Genomic DNA, 15,907 nt, shown 5'->3' on the forward strand with positions numbered 1-15,907 from the left:
CTTTATAAAACTGAAGTACACAAAGTCGTGATGTTGCACAGCCGGTGCAGTAGGTGGCAGTATGCACTCACACATGTGAGTTTGTGTCCCATATTAAAGTGAGAGAAGAAGACGCATTAGCGCGCATTGTAAAGTGGCTGAGTGACTGAAGATGTTTGTGTATGAGCGCTTATAACATCGAATTCAAGGTATAACACGACACAAAGTGATCAGTGAGATTTAAATTTTGTTACATGTCTGTCAAAACAACCGGAAAACAAATCTGAAGCATGAAAAATGACGTTATTAATGCTAATGTAAAACTTTATGTAAAGAGCTGATGTTTAGGTTTTCATGTTAGTTTTTTTCTAACAGCACGTGATTCGGTTTAATTCAACAGATCAACGCAAAACAGAAGAAAATTCACAAACAGGATAAACTTCCATGTGGAACGACTGAGAGCTGCCTTAACGTACAAGATGGAGGATATTAAAGTGGAAAATGAAGAAATGAAAATTACAGAACCATGCGAAATTAAATCGGAAGATAATGGTTTCCAAATACTAGGTTCGTATAGTTTTTATTTTTCGTTTATGGCTGTGAACGAATAGTAAAGAGTTACAGCCTAAGAATTCACAACATTTTATCTTCATAAAATACTAAAACAATATTAAACGACACCCTGATAGCACACATCTCTGAGACGTCTAAAGATGTCTGCATTTACATCTGCAAGATTCATTATTTTGATAGTTTGCTCCTCTGCAATAGGTCTCTGAGATGTTTCCTATAAGATGTCATATAGACATATTCAAGATGTTGAATTTAGAAAAATGCGAAGACGCCATAAACATCCGAATGACGCGATTGGTGCGAATGACGCGACGCGACGCGAATTTTAGCGTTTTTTTTTTTGGCTGTGTGTCGCCCATATCTTTCAACGAGACGTTTCTAAATATGGTTGTCATAAACAAATGAGTACCGTCCACTCCAGTTACTGATGAGAGAAGGTTGACGTGAACTCCACTGCCTCGCTTCTATTGGTAGTCGCTCTTGAAAATTGCTCATCATTTGCATAAAGTCCTTTCTGAACTTTTTTGCGTTGCTGGACACGTCCATTCGGTGACCAGCGGACACTTTCGCTCGTGTCGCCAGAAGCCGCCAAGCTTCTGGCGCTGATGGTCTGAATGGGGTGTAACACATTATTTGCATGAACTCATGCGAACGAGTTGAAAAAGCTGATCTTTGGCGGATATTCGTGCCACATTAACCAGAAGCTTGCTCTAGTAGTGACATGATTACCACGTAAAGGGCGGAGGCAGAAATTTACTCCAATGAAACAGTGGAGAACAAATTAATTGTTGCTGTATGTGGACACCGGAGCAGTACAATACATCTTCGTACTTTTAGAAACCGGAATTAAAAGTATCTTGCTTCAGTGTTTCCCACAGATCTGAAATTTACTTGTGGTGGTAGCTGCTGGTGAAAAGGGCAATCATTATTATCCACCGACAAAAAATGGTCTACTATACATGTAACAAAGAACTAATAATGTGTGACACAACACAATACTTTGATTTATAAAACATTCATATTAATTTCACATTATCATTAATCTAACCACCCCAAACTTTTTTTGCCATAAACAAAGCTGACACTGTTTGTCAAAGCACCACGAAAAAACTTGATGTTTTTGCACTGATATATGAAGCAATTTGATGACCCCTTTTATCAAACTCAATTATATACAATACTATGTATACTATAGCCTATATAGACAGTGCAGGTCTATAGATTATAAATGTGACTGATGTTATAATGGTAATAACTTCTATAAGATAGGCACTTTTACTGCTTTCTATTTCTCTTTTGCCGATTAAAAAAAGCTTAATCCACTAATTATTTCAGATTTAAAAGTCTACTTGCTGTGCTGTCCCGATGACAGACTTTACATTACAGCTTTGCGTTTTTTATATCCTGAGTCAGCTAGAGCTTTGCTCATTCAGTATTAGCACTGCTTTTTGCTACAATCTCTGTGCAAACTGTTTAGATTTTAGTAAAGATATTGTCTATTAATAGTAAGACTATTAAAAAATGGGATAAAGAAAATGAAGCGGCGCGTGGTCGTGACAAGAGCCAGTTGCTATCGCCATAGAAACCGGAGGCACGCTAAAACAGCACTCGAGCTTTAGCGCGGAAGCGCTCACGGCCGTTCTCCGATCGACTCGGGTTTTACACACAATATTAATCAGACTTGGGACCCGAAGTAATGAACTACCGACCCGGACCAATCTGACCATTTAAAATATAAACCCGGAACCGTACTGGTCCCGCGTCCTCAGTGAAGAAAGACCTCTAATGGTAAAACTCTGCTCAAGTTCAGAAACATGAAAGGATACAATGTGACACTGAGGTTGCTTCGCGTCGCGCCCAAATTCATTGAGAAACAGAGAGCACGTGAACGGACACTCAACCGGAGAGACACAACGTGCTTGCACGCAAAATGAAGCCAACTTAGATGCTATAAACACATATGCACATAAGCATATGCGACCATTTTGGTCGCAGTGTGTTCCCTGGCTGCTCCGTATGTGCTGCTGCAGTTGATCCAGTTTGCCGCGCTGGATGATGAGTTTATGACGCGTGCATCATCTTCACGGTCACCCGACCCCCACCTCTCTCTCGCGCTCTCTCTCTCTCTCTCTCTCTCTGTCTCTCTCTCTCTCTCTCTCTCTCTCTCTCTCTCTCTCCTCTCTCTCTCTCTCTCTCTCTCTCTCTCTCTCTCTCCAAAACACGGGTCATCCAGTCGAGTTCAGAAATACGGAAATTCGTAAAGTGATTTTTTTTACTTGGGCGGGTCGCAATTTACCTGGGCGCAGCGCCCAAGTAGAGCCTATGTATGGGAAACACTGTGTTTGGAAAAAAGTGAGGAAGGAAGTCGGACAATGTGGTAAGTTGTAAAAAAAACACTCTACTCAATTTAAGCTATGGCTGCACGATTAATCGCAGAGGGGAAATATCGCATAATCGCAGGCGATTCATCCGCGATTATGAATGTATTATTTCCCCTCTTGTCAGTGAAATACGGCTCTGTGTGGTATATGCCGCTCCATCTGAAAGCAGCTGATGGCGATTCACATGTTATTTAATTTGCAGCCCTAATTCTATCTATCTATCTATCTATCTATCTATCTATCTATCTATCTATCTATCTATCTATCTATCTATCTATCTTATCTATCTATCTATCAGTGGCGGCTCGTGACTGCTCTTCCGAGGATGCGCTAATTCAAAATAAGTTTTCAGATTAGGGATGTTAACAATTAATCGATCTTCGATGAATTGTCGATAAGAGTTAAATCGATAAAACTTAACGATTGTCGAATAAACAAGCACGTCTGTCCGGCGCCTGCGCAAAGCACATACACAGCTGGTGAAAAAACTAACCAAGCGCGAAGAAGTTAAACTAGCCATGATCACAACAATGCTCGATGCCAAACACACACTTGGGCTTTTGTCCTCATTCGAGACGAGGCTGGCTGCTCACGCAACAAAATGGCATCCGCAGAGGATCTGAGAGGGTCCGATGCCGAAAATCTAAACACAGGTAGGATACTGAAAGCAAAGACCCTCTTCAGGGAAGCCTGCAAGATTAGCATAGCAACGCTGCTAACGCTGCTTTACACAGGGAAGGCGTCCAGAAGCCGTTTTTAATAAACAGATTAAAATGAAAAACTTAAATTCTGGCAAGAAACTGTTAAATGTAAACTGTAACTGACTGTCGTTACACAACTAGGGCTGGGATAAACGATTATTTTTTTAAACGATTAATCTAGCGATTCTTTTTTCGATGCATCGATTAATCTAACGATTCGTTTTATCAGTCCGATTCGACTTCGATTCGATTCTCGATTATCTCCCCATTAATTAACTAATAGCAATTTATACATGTTGATTTACATATCTGAATGTAAACATTTCAATATATGTTGATTGCTCTTGAAATTTCAAAATAAAGAAAGACTATACAAGTGCAAAATAATGCATTCTTAGTCAGAGGTAGCATTTAATAACGTGTTTGCAGCGCATACTGTGCAGTTTAGTAACAGTAAAAAAATCTCAAGTTCAAATTACTTTATTTTGCATGCATTTATGAGCAAAACCTTTTTAATGTGCCTTTTGATGGTCACACAGTGTAATTTTTATAACTTGATTTGTTTAATCCACATTGTTTTCGTGCTGTTCCAGTCCATGTAATGACAGATATAAACACAATTAGACTTAAGAAGCACATATATTATTAAATCTCTTTCTCTTAAGTTTATTAAGATAGATGAGGACTCATTTACTGCTGTACAGAAAGTGAATGAAAGCGCAGTCTTCTGGCAACAGTGTGTTTTTACATATTTCATTGCTTTTTGTTAAATTGCTCTGTTTAAAACACACTTGGCATCACATTCATGATTTTATGGTAAAATGACACTCTTTCGCGTCAATCCACGAGCATTTAAACCATAAACAAAGCCCTTTTACTTTAATTGAGCTTGAGCAGCGCAGCACAACCCACGCAGAAACAATCGCAGCACTGTTGCTACAGAGCCGCGAGCTTGCGCTGCTCATGCGGCAGGCTGCATGCTTCTTAACATGGGCGCTGAAAAAACATGCGCCGCTTACGCACTGCTCAAACTTGCTGTGAAGCCGGCGTGGACTGGAGCCACTCGCGTTGCTACTACTCTACGGCGCCGCCTTTTGGGGTCTGACGAATCGACGCGCATATTTTGCGTCTACGTATTTTTTGCGTCGACGTCGTCGATTACGTCGACGCGTTGTCCCAGCCCTACTCTGAACGCCTGCAACATATATCATTGATCATCATCATGACTGGCTGAGGCGCTACACGCTAAACACTGTTGCGGGTTTTCTAATGGAAGGTTGAAGTCTTCATAACATAAGCATCTTTGCTGAAAGTACGTCGCAGGTCTAAAGCTGAGGTAACGACGGGAAAAGTGCCCTTTCGTGTGCTTCTTGGATATAATTACAACAAGCGGTGTATCGACGACTCAGAAAGCGAGGTGAACAACTAGAAAAATAACACTTGAGGATAATGAAACTTTTATTTTGTCATGGATGCATGCGACTGTGCGGAGTGCCCGTTATGAGGCGGAGTTTACTGTGTCAATTAGTCATTATATTTCGTTACGAGATTAAATTGATGATTTTTATCAAAACACCAACTACATTGACTCATTATACAATCCCACTAGCATATTATTTAGACAAAATTAAATCTTTTAATTTGCGTGAGGAAGCTGGCGTTTTTACGCACACTTTTATGTCATTGGCTATATGCCACTGCTGTAATTGCTTATTGCACTATTACTGTTAACGATTATTAGATTGATTGATCGTTAATTTAAATGATCATCGAATATGGGAAAATGCATAATTTGACATCCCTAGTTCAGATTGTCACGTGTGTGGTTCCCTTTTCCAAATTTGTCTCCTGCGTGTCAAGAGATCCTGTGTGCATCACGTGTTTTGTCAAAATAAGTGCCTGCTCATGCGTCAAAACCGTTTATGATAAAAGAGACGCTCACGTTCCCAAAATACACGCTAGACACAGTAAACTGATTACGCATGAGATAATGCGAGTATCTGGCAAATGCAAGCGTCTCTTTTATCATAAACCCTTTGACACGTCTGGAGCAGCCATTTATTTTGGCATGACACGTCGTAGGGATGCAGCGATTATAGATTTTGATGGTACGGTTATAGTCTGATAAATAATCACGGTTGTACGGTTATTACGGTTATTAAGGATTCATTTATTTTACAACATTAATGTATAAAATCACATGAAGAAATTTTTGAACAATTGCTAAATTTTTCTGTATTTTCAGTTTGTGTATTTTCTCTACAATTCTTGGACAAATGATAATAATAATAACTTGGCTGGCTTTGACTTAAACCGTATAGGTGCCTTTGAAACCTGTAGGCTATTCATTTTAATGATCTTTTGAATAAATGTAACTTTACATTTTTTGGACTGAATAAAGTTATATTATTTTGGTTTGTTTGAAGTAAAATATATCAAGTAAAAATGATAAGAGCCTCTCAAAATGAATAATTACACAGGGTCATCCTGAACCAGGTACTGCAAGTCATTTTGACAGGTGAAGCTTAATATTACACAAAAGTCAAATATAAATATTAGGGGTGGCAAGATTAACGTGTTAACTAATGCTATTCATTAATTATAATTAATCATTAACGCATTAAAATAATTCAACGTAATGAAATGCAGTCAGACCACCAGGAGCCCCGCCCGGGTTTGATCCGCGAGCAGGAGGTTTTTAATGCTGTACAGAGTAGACCGATTGGAGTGTGGCTCTTTCACGTACAGATGCAGGTGCGCGCGCACACATCCACGCACACGCACACACAAACCAGATGCACGAACAACCAAGAGACGCGTCACGCGCACATATTCTTTTGAACGCGGAGCTTTGTCATACAATGCACAATCCAGATGCACGAACAACCAAGAGACGCGTCACGCGCACATATTCTTTTGAACGCGGAGCTTTGTCATACAATGCATCATGACGCATGCGCCTCTTGGTGGTTCGTGGATCTGGTTTGTGCGTGCGTGAAACATAAACACGCGGTGTAGCGAAGGCTTTACGGTTACTTAACCGTGACATTTTAAAGCGCGGTTAATAGTGAAACCGGTTAATCGCTGCATCCCTAGACACGTGGTGCACACACGATCTCTGAAAGCGTAGATCGCATTTTTTTAAATGACGAACCACAAACACGACAAGCTACATACATGTTGTGACGAACTTCGCATCGTGCGCTCCAAAAAAAGAAATCACCAGCCGCCACTGCTATCTATCTATCTATCTATCTATCTATCTATCTATCTATCTATCTATCTAACTATATCTATCTATCTATCTAACTATATCTATCTATCTATCTAACTATATCTATCTATCTATCTATCTATCTAACTATATCTATCTATCTAACTATCTAACTATCTAACTATCTAACTAACTATATCTATCTGTCTATCTATACACATCTATATACATAGATGGATGGATGGATGGATGGATGGATGGATGGATGTATACATAATTGAGCATGCTCTCCGTATTTTACAATTACTTTCACACTGACGAGTTGATGTGTTTAATCAGAGGAAGTGTGCAGAAAGAATTTTGTTGTTTTTATAATGAAATGTCAAAATTAATTGAAAGTGAAAATTATTTCTCTCTGGTTGGTGTACTGTGCAATGTGTGTAATGTTGTATTAATATCTTATATTGTCATGACAGAGCCACCAACTGGTTCTTTTGATGGCAGTGAGCCTGCTAATGCTTTTGCTTGCCCTGCCGTCCTTTCAACATTTGCAGCTCTACCCACAGGTGTGCACAGGCAATAATAATATTTATAGTTAAACACTCATAGCCTCGCTCAACAGTGACGGTTTATGAATGAGTTTAATCATTTTCTGCCATCTCATTGTACAAAATGTGTTATTATTTCATACAGCACCAAGAAGAAGAGCTCAGAAAAGGCCTAGGGAGCAGCCATCGGAGTTGGTGCGGCTACTCATAGAAGCACTCCGGAACCCTCCAGCGCCGCCTTCACGCTCAGATGAGGAGATCTTCCTCTTGAGTCTGGCCCCTTCCCTGCAGAGGGTGCCGCCTCAGAGAAAAGAATATGTCAAATTTCAAATTCACAAATTAATTTATGAAAACAGCACATCTGTGCTTAATTTGGAGCCTAAAGAGTAATTAAAAAAAAAGAGGCAGCAATCTCTGCAGGGAATGAACCAGACTTTCTCTCCTTTCTCTTCTCCTTAACTTTGACCCTCACTCTTCCAAACAACATCCTCCTTTAATTCCTGCATGTAAATAGTTGTAATTGTTATTTGTATATAGTTTTTATATTTTTGATTTGATGTTTCTGTAGAAATAAATGGTTTATACAATTACCAAAGGTTTTTGTATGTTACTTTGTGCACAACATTGTAAAAAATTTAATTGTGGTTTACAATCACAATTACAATCACAGCCTTTGCTGTCCTGTGTAGAATTGATTAGTTGTTATATTTTTGCGAAGGTGCACGACAAATTGAGGGGGGGCTGGGGTGGTCCCGGACTTTATATGCATTGAGGGACCCCTTGTAAACCACAAAAATATAAATTAGTGGGGTCCCCAGGTTTTTATTAAAATACTACAAGAATTAAAATGTGCAGCCACAACGTGGTCCTGCCCATTATTTCTACCAATTTCGCAAATAAACAAATCCAAAAGATTTCTGTCTGAAATGTAAACTCTCAAGTGCACTTTACAGTGATTTCTGGAGGAACTGAAAGATTTTTAGATTTAGGATTGATTTAGGGGCTTCTTCTAAAACTATTTCACACTAATTTGAGGAGTAAACAATTATTAAACATATGGCAAAAACTAAATTTCTCTGGCCAAAAAATAGGTTTTAAGTATATGCTAAATACATTTTTGCAGAAAGTAAACCTTAATTAAATATATTTTTAGTAACATATATTTTAAAATGTATTTCAGGCAACAAATACATACCCATATGGCAAAACAAATCCTGGCCAAAATATAGAGGTTTATAAAGTATATTTTTACAGTTTGTTCATGTTAAGCTTAACCAAGGAGACTGGAAATTAGAAACCGCTAGTTTGTTTTTAAACTTTCACCTTCTGTTTTTATGTGCTCTGTTTTAGATCCGATGGAATTGAAAAGGGAAAGTGAAGAGCAACATCAGTATCAGACACCTGATGATTTCATAACTGAAGATAAACCTCTTAACTGCTTTCAACCTGGAAACAATTTCTTACAAGAAATTACAGCTCAAATGCCAGAAGAGGAAAATTCAGTGTCGCAAATGAGTGGAAACCACGTGGCGGTTCACACTGGATCGAAGCCTTTCAAATGCCATTGTGGAACGAGTTTCCAATCCTTCAGACAACTTAAAGACCACATGAAGATTCACATTAATGAGAGGAAGCTTTATAGATGTCAGTTTTGTAAAAGTAAATTCAAATACTTAAGAGATCTAAGACGACACGTGAAAATTCACAGTAGCGGAGAGCTTTTCGTGTGCCAGCAATGCGGAAAAACATTCAAAAACCGAGGAAGTCTTATAAACCATATGGGAATTCACACTGATGAGAAGCCGTACGGGTGCCAGTACTGTGGACAGGGTTTTAAATACAAAGGATTCCTTGAGAACCACATGAGCATTCACTCCGAAGAAAGGTTTTTCGTATGCACCCATTGTGAAAAGAGTTTCAAAGACAAATCAAGCCTTGTAAACCACATGGAAGTTCACTCCGAAGAAATGGTTTTCGTATGCACCCAGTGTGAAAAGAGTTTCAAAGACGAATCAAGTCTTTTAAACCACATGGAAGTTCACACTAGACTGACGCCTTTCATGTGCCATTGTGGAATGAGTTTCAAATCCTTAAAACAACTTAAAAACCACAAGAAGGTTCACGTAAATGTAAAGAAGCCTTATGGATGTGAGTTTTGTGAGAAGCAATTCAAATTCGTAAGAGACCTAATAAAACATGTGAGAATGCACAGTAAAAGAAAGCTTTTCATCTGCCAGCAATGCGGAAAAGCTCTCAAAAACCAAGGAAGTCTTATAAACCATATGGGAATTCACACTGAAGAGAGGCCACACAAGTGCCAGGACTGTGGAAAGGGTTTCAAATATAAAGGTCGTCTCGAGAATCACCTCCATGAGGGGTGTCACAAAAATGATGTTTAAGAAGAGCAGGTTTGATTCTCTGGACAAACCTGGGGACAGCTGAATATATATGTGCTGGATATACAATATACATTAGTGTCAGATGCCTACTGATTTCTTAACTGAAGAAATTTTTTGCATTTTCCTAACACCAACCCGAATCAAACACAGCTTAACCAAGTTGTTAGAGTCAGGTGTGTTGGAGAGAAGGGTTTAAAACTAAAATGTCCAGAATCAGGGTTTGAGATCCCTGTTATTGCAGCAGTCGTCTAGCAATAAACATAACAGGATTTTAAATGGTTATTTAGCAAAAATAACCAGATGGATAAAACATTTGGATACTCAAATCAAAAGATATTGTGATACCTGAAATATCACAGTATGCATATCACAATACTTTGCAATGACTATTATTATGTAGTCAAAATATTAGGTTTATACAGCTAGCAGGGAGAGTGACAAAGCACGAGTGATGCTTTTCCCAGAAATAATGTTACATTTATTTTGATTATGTAATTTTCAATTTACGAAAATATCTTTTAATGTTATCTGTTATTTGATTTTAATACTTTAAGCATAACATTGCATATTGTTATCAGATTTCGTTTATATTGTGCACTCTTTCTCGGTATGCATGACACATAAATGATTGTAGTTGTGCGTTTGCTGTTTTTATAATCATAGTTTTCTAAATAAACCTTGATTGTTTGTTAGATGCATGAAGCTTCTTCGTGAATATGGTTTTATGATTGTAAAGATGTTAAAGAACTAAAATAACAAAAAATCTTACATATATACCAATACCATGATTCTGTAAAATAATTGGATTTGTGACAATAGTATGCTGTTGAAAGTCTCAGGGAATCTGTCGTCTCGCATCAAGAAAGTCCCTGGTTTGAGTTCTTGCATGATCTCCCTGCTGTGTTGCTGTTCAGTCTCCCCCATAATCCAAGTACATCATAGGTCACCAAACTAAGGCCCGCGGGCCGACTCAGGCCCGTCACCCCCTTTTGACCAGCCCTTCTGCCCCCCACTAATTGATTCGGCCCTATGAGGCAATTTTATTTTTTGGTAATTGTTTTTTGGAAATTAATAACATGTTCACATCTGGTATTTTGTTGATTTTTTTTACATGAACACTGGCCGTGTTCATGACAGCAAAATGGCTAGCATTAAACAATCTGGGTCATAAATATAGCTGTTAAATATATATTTATATAGCTGACCCGGCCCCCCATCACAGTCAGGAACGATAATGTGGCCCCCGGAGAAAAAAGTTTGGTGACCCCTAAAGTAGATTTTTAACTACCCATAGGGTGAGTATTAGTGTGTGTCCCCTGTACATTTCCTTTGGTGTGTAAGTGTGTATTTGTACTTGTTAACAATATGCAAAAGGTACATGCATCAAAGTAAACAATGACGCACACATCGTTTTGTAAATCTCTTTATTTTTCCTACAACAAACACACAGATTGTAGGCAACAGTTTACTTCCTGGGCCTGTCGACGTAGAAAAGATCAACATTATCGTAAGCCTGTAAGTTAACTCCTGTGACCGTTGCATAAAACTTTAAGACTAGTCTTAAAAGTAAGTCATGAATTTTTTTCTTCAATACTGATCATAACTGTTTTAAGTATGTTAAATAGAAAGGTAGATTGGTCTAATTTAAATCCAAATGATAAGACTGATTAGCCCTAACTGATTGCTAGTTAGTCAGAATAATTCTTAAGGTTCTAACGTCATGGCTACGTTAATGCAACCGGCCACTGCATGGGCGAATCTTTCAAACATGGTAATGAGCGTCACATTTCCGGCGACAACTGAGGTATTCAGGCCAATCACAACGTACAGATAAGCTGGCCAATCAGGGACACGCCGCTTTTCAGATTGATAAGCTTTGCACAAAATCAGAGAGTTTGAGGGTACTGTATATCTGGAGCTACAGAAATTTACGGTATGTGGAAAATAATGTGTTTTTTAACTATAAACCACGCAAACACATTGTATTATTCCAAATACACAAAATAACATGGTTTTAACAATGAAATAGGTGCACTTTAATATATTAACTCTTAAAATTGTAGCTGACTAAATTATTCTGAAATAAAGATAACTAATGAAATTAGTCAATTTATGCTTTTTGAGGAGATCTTTTTGTTTTTCCATTCTTTATTTCGAACCCATATTCTCTGATATGCTGTAATAGGGGTGCCAATAGTGTTTTGGACCCCCTGGCTAACTTGCGCTCTGGTTCTTAATACCAAAATCATATAGGAAAAGTATTGGGTTCTGCACCGCTTTTTTTTAGTCAAATACTTTTTTCAAAGAAATACTGTACCTTAGACTGTCTGATTATTTCTGGTCTCCCAACCTCTGGTTAGCTGGTTCAGCAGGCTGGCTTTGGTGGGTTTTGACCACTGTGTTAACTGGTCAAACTGGAAGGTTAGTTTACAGTGTGCAAGCAAACAACTTTGAATGATGAAGGCTTTGTTGATTTCACTTTCAAAAAGAGCATACAAAGATGATTAACATTCAACAGAAGTGATGGAAACATATAGATGATCTTACTATTACAGTAGGCTATATTTTATATTATTATACATAAAGGGGTGGTTTCCCGGACAGGGATTATTTTAAACCAGGACTAGGTCTTAGTTTAATTAGGAAATATATGTTTTAACAAACATGCCTTACTAAAAACATTACTTATGTCTATTTTGAGTCAGAACACTTTGAGAATGTGAGGTATTAGAAACCATAGATATGTATATAAAGGCTAGATGGCTCGTCCGCGCTGATGGCCAATTGAGTTGAACGTCCGCATTTTGGCGGCCATCTTAGGACAGGGCGCTCGCTCACTCGTAGCATTGAGTTTTAATGATGCAGGTACTTTTAAATGACCATAAACTTGCTTAATTTTTTACCGATTTTCAAACGGATTGGTTTGTTATAAACGTCAAAGATGTACCTATGACACTGAATACGTATACTAAAAATAAATAAAAAATTCATGAAACATGTTAAAGCATCCATAATTATAGCCACGTTAATAACGTTTGTGAAAAACCAAACCGTTTGTAAATCCGTCAAGAATTCAGCAAGTTACGAGCATTTTAGTTGGCGTATGTCACTCACCTTCCGTCCGCAGCAGCAGGGAGCAGCACTATGACAGCACTGACCTAAGATGGCCGCCAAGTGACGACACAGCTGACTCCGCCTTGAGCCATCTAGCCTTTATATACATATCTATGTTAAAAACTGTAGGATATATCCGAAAGATGGCAGTAGTGCAACTTTGCGAATACAAGTAGCCTAATGAAGACTTTTATTTTGCGCTGATTGTCTGACGTCAAATTAGATGGCCCAGGGCGCCTGTGCTTTTGGGAAAGGTTTGTGTTTTTTATTTAGAGCACTCAACCATTTGACGTTGATCAAACATACAAACAGTTGAGAATAGTTTTTATAACCTTCTCCAATACATGACAATTTACATGTAGGACATCGATATTGTTGTGAAATAATGTAACCGTGTTTGAATGTATTACTGTGATGCTGTTTTGATGGGATGATGATAGTTGGTGTAAATGGCTCAACGTTTATAATTGATTATTTTTTTGTGGGTTATTGAGAACTATAATTATTTACTTTGCCTTTCTTTTATGTTCCACTGATTATTCCCGTTATACTAAACGCAACAAAAAACGTGCATACAAGAAAACCTCCAAACAACTGAGATCTGTGTTACAGATGGCGGTTATTAAAGAAGAGACTGAGGACATTAGACTTACAGAATCATACCAAATAAAGACTGAAGATCATCAGGAAGAAAAAGGTGTTTTTCATTGTCCCTATAGTTGAGAATCACTGATGTAAATAATCGCTTTTTCCTCGCACGCTTGTGCGCGCGTTTTACCAGTTGTAATTTAGGTCATCATAATTTTTGGGAAAATAAGTGAATATTAAGAAATTATGATTAATTTATGTGACTTTTTTAACATTTTAGTTTTTTTCTCATGCTTTATTCTTGCACTTTTATTTATTTTTACTTGTATATGGTTTCCTTCTGTTCACTTTTCTTTTTACTTATTGTTTTCTTGATAAATTTAGTGGTTCAATGTTGCAGAATTAAATGCGTTAATGGGTCATTCCACAGAAACGTCCACTTTTGGTATGGCAAGATGTCTTAAAATCTATTTACTTTTCTAACATTTAAACTTAGACCACATTATTAGATTACCCTTTGACTTTATAAGTACACATTAATGGCAGCTTAATGATTTTTTTGTGTGCATGTACTTCAAGACTGCATGGACCTTTTTTTTGTCACTGTTGTTACCTTACTTCTTTAGCAATATTAAAGGCGTTTATTAATTATTATTTTTTTTAAATGTAGCAGAATTCAATGAATTAATTTATCATCATGTCACATGTGATAGATTTTATTTAATGTGAAAGAAAAAACACAGTGACACAACAAATCACCAGTCACTTGTGTTACTGAGCTTCACTGCTGTTACCCATAAGGAAGGTAACACCAGTGACAGTAACACCACTGAAAATTTTCATGAAAACTGCATTTTACAAAATTTCTGCTGCAAAGTATCAAACCACATGTTGTCAATCATTGTATAGTCAGTGACTAAATGAAGTAGTTTAATCCATTTGTATTCTAGTTTTTTTGCAATTCCTAAACAATAAATGAGGTCATGCCAGTGACTTAAACTAAAAGCTTCATATGAAATCATGAGATTTTTGATAACTGAAAAGAGACAGTGGACTTATGGGCGTCTCTTCATGGATCTCCAGGAATTTGAAAGAAGAAAGTCAAGTCATCAGTGTGATTTTGATTTAAAAATAAGAGCTTTTTTGTTAAACGGTAACACCAGTGACACAACTCCAGGGGACCACTACTTTCATTATATATTGTATAATATTTATTTAGCATTTATTTTTTATGTAATTTAAATCATATATTTGATAGTTATGGACACATTATTGAATTTTGAATGGAAGAAAACACTGTTTTTGATCTCAAAATTAAGCATTTTCCCTCTGTACATGACTTTGGGGACGAGCACTTCTGTCGTGCTTGGAATTGTAATTAATTAATAAAAATCAAATATTGCTACATTGATGGCTCAAGAAGGTGTAATTGTTCAAATAACATATTTTGTTTCATTTTAAAATATAAAAAAATTGTAACCCTAAAGGGTGTTTCAAGTGTAATATTTCTGTAAAGACTAGGGACAGAAAAATGGACATTTCCGTAGAATGACCCATATGTGATAATTGCAGTATTAATATTTTGCACATTAAAGTTGGCTTTCTGCCATTAGATGGTGCTTGTATTTTATATACTGTAAAAAATATGCAACATTAAGTCAACATATATTTTTATTTTACGTAAAAAATTTAGTAAGACAATTTCAAATTGAATTTATGAGTTTTGTCAACTTTTTAAGCCAAAACTTAAAATAGTAGGTTGAATTGACTTGCAAAACCAAGTTGTTTTAACCTCGTGCTGCATTTTTTTCTACAGTGTATTTACTTTTGTTGATCTTTAACTGATATGTCAATTTTATGTGTTAATTTTAGATCTAAAAGTGGACGTTCACAAACTTGCTGATGTGGAGAAACCTGAGGATTCGATAACTGGAGAAAAATCTGTCTTTGGCTCACAGAGTGATAATATCTTGCCAAAAAGTGCTGAAAAAACAGGATCCAAATCCTTCAGCTGCCATCAATTTGAAAAAAGTTTCATATGTAAAGGGCAACTCAATCGACATATGATAATCCACACAGGAGAGACTCCTTTCACCTGCAAACTATGTCATAAGAGTTTCTCGCTCAAAGGAAACCTTAGGAAACACATGCGAGTTCACACCGGAGAGAGGCCTTTCACCTGTCATCAATGTGACAAAAGTTTCATATGTAAAGGGCATCTTAATAGACACATAAGAAGTCATACAGGAGAGAAGCCTTTCTCTTGTGAGCAATGTGGAAAAAGCTTCACTCAAAACGCAAACCTTAAAAGCCATATGATGACCCACACAGGAGAAAACCAATTCACCTGCCATCAGTGTGGAAGGAGTTTCTCGCTCAAAGGAAACCTAACCAATCACATGCGAATTCA

At 37.3% G+C, this 15,907-nt stretch overlaps 1 protein-coding gene across 2 annotated transcripts; it reads left to right on the forward strand.

Annotated features, from left to right (window-relative positions):
• Nucleotides 1-104: 104 nt before the first annotated feature.
• LOC135767226 (uncharacterized) lies at nucleotides 105-11,185 on the forward strand. 2 transcript variants are annotated; one of them, XM_065276892.1, is made up of 4 exons: nucleotides 105-188; nucleotides 380-546; nucleotides 7,325-7,414; nucleotides 7,542-8,737. In XM_065276892.1, the coding sequence occupies exons 2-4, from the start codon at nucleotides 459-461 to the stop codon at nucleotides 7,784-7,786; spliced, it is 423 nt and encodes a 140-aa protein (XP_065132964.1). In that variant the 5' UTR covers nucleotides 105-188; nucleotides 380-458; the 3' UTR covers nucleotides 7,787-8,737. The 2 variants fall into 2 exon arrangements, with proteins under 2 accessions (XP_065132964.1, XP_065132963.1); XM_065276891.1 differs by lacking the exons at nucleotides 7,325-7,414; nucleotides 7,542-8,737 and adding an exon at nucleotides 8,747-11,185.
• The last annotated feature ends 4,722 nt before the right edge of the window (nucleotides 11,186-15,907 follow it).

This window comes from Paramisgurnus dabryanus, chromosome 6 (assembly GCF_030506205.2).
Source record: "Paramisgurnus dabryanus chromosome 6, PD_genome_1.1, whole genome shotgun sequence".
NCBI classification, from domain to species: domain Eukaryota; kingdom Metazoa; phylum Chordata; class Actinopteri; order Cypriniformes; family Cobitidae; genus Paramisgurnus; species Paramisgurnus dabryanus.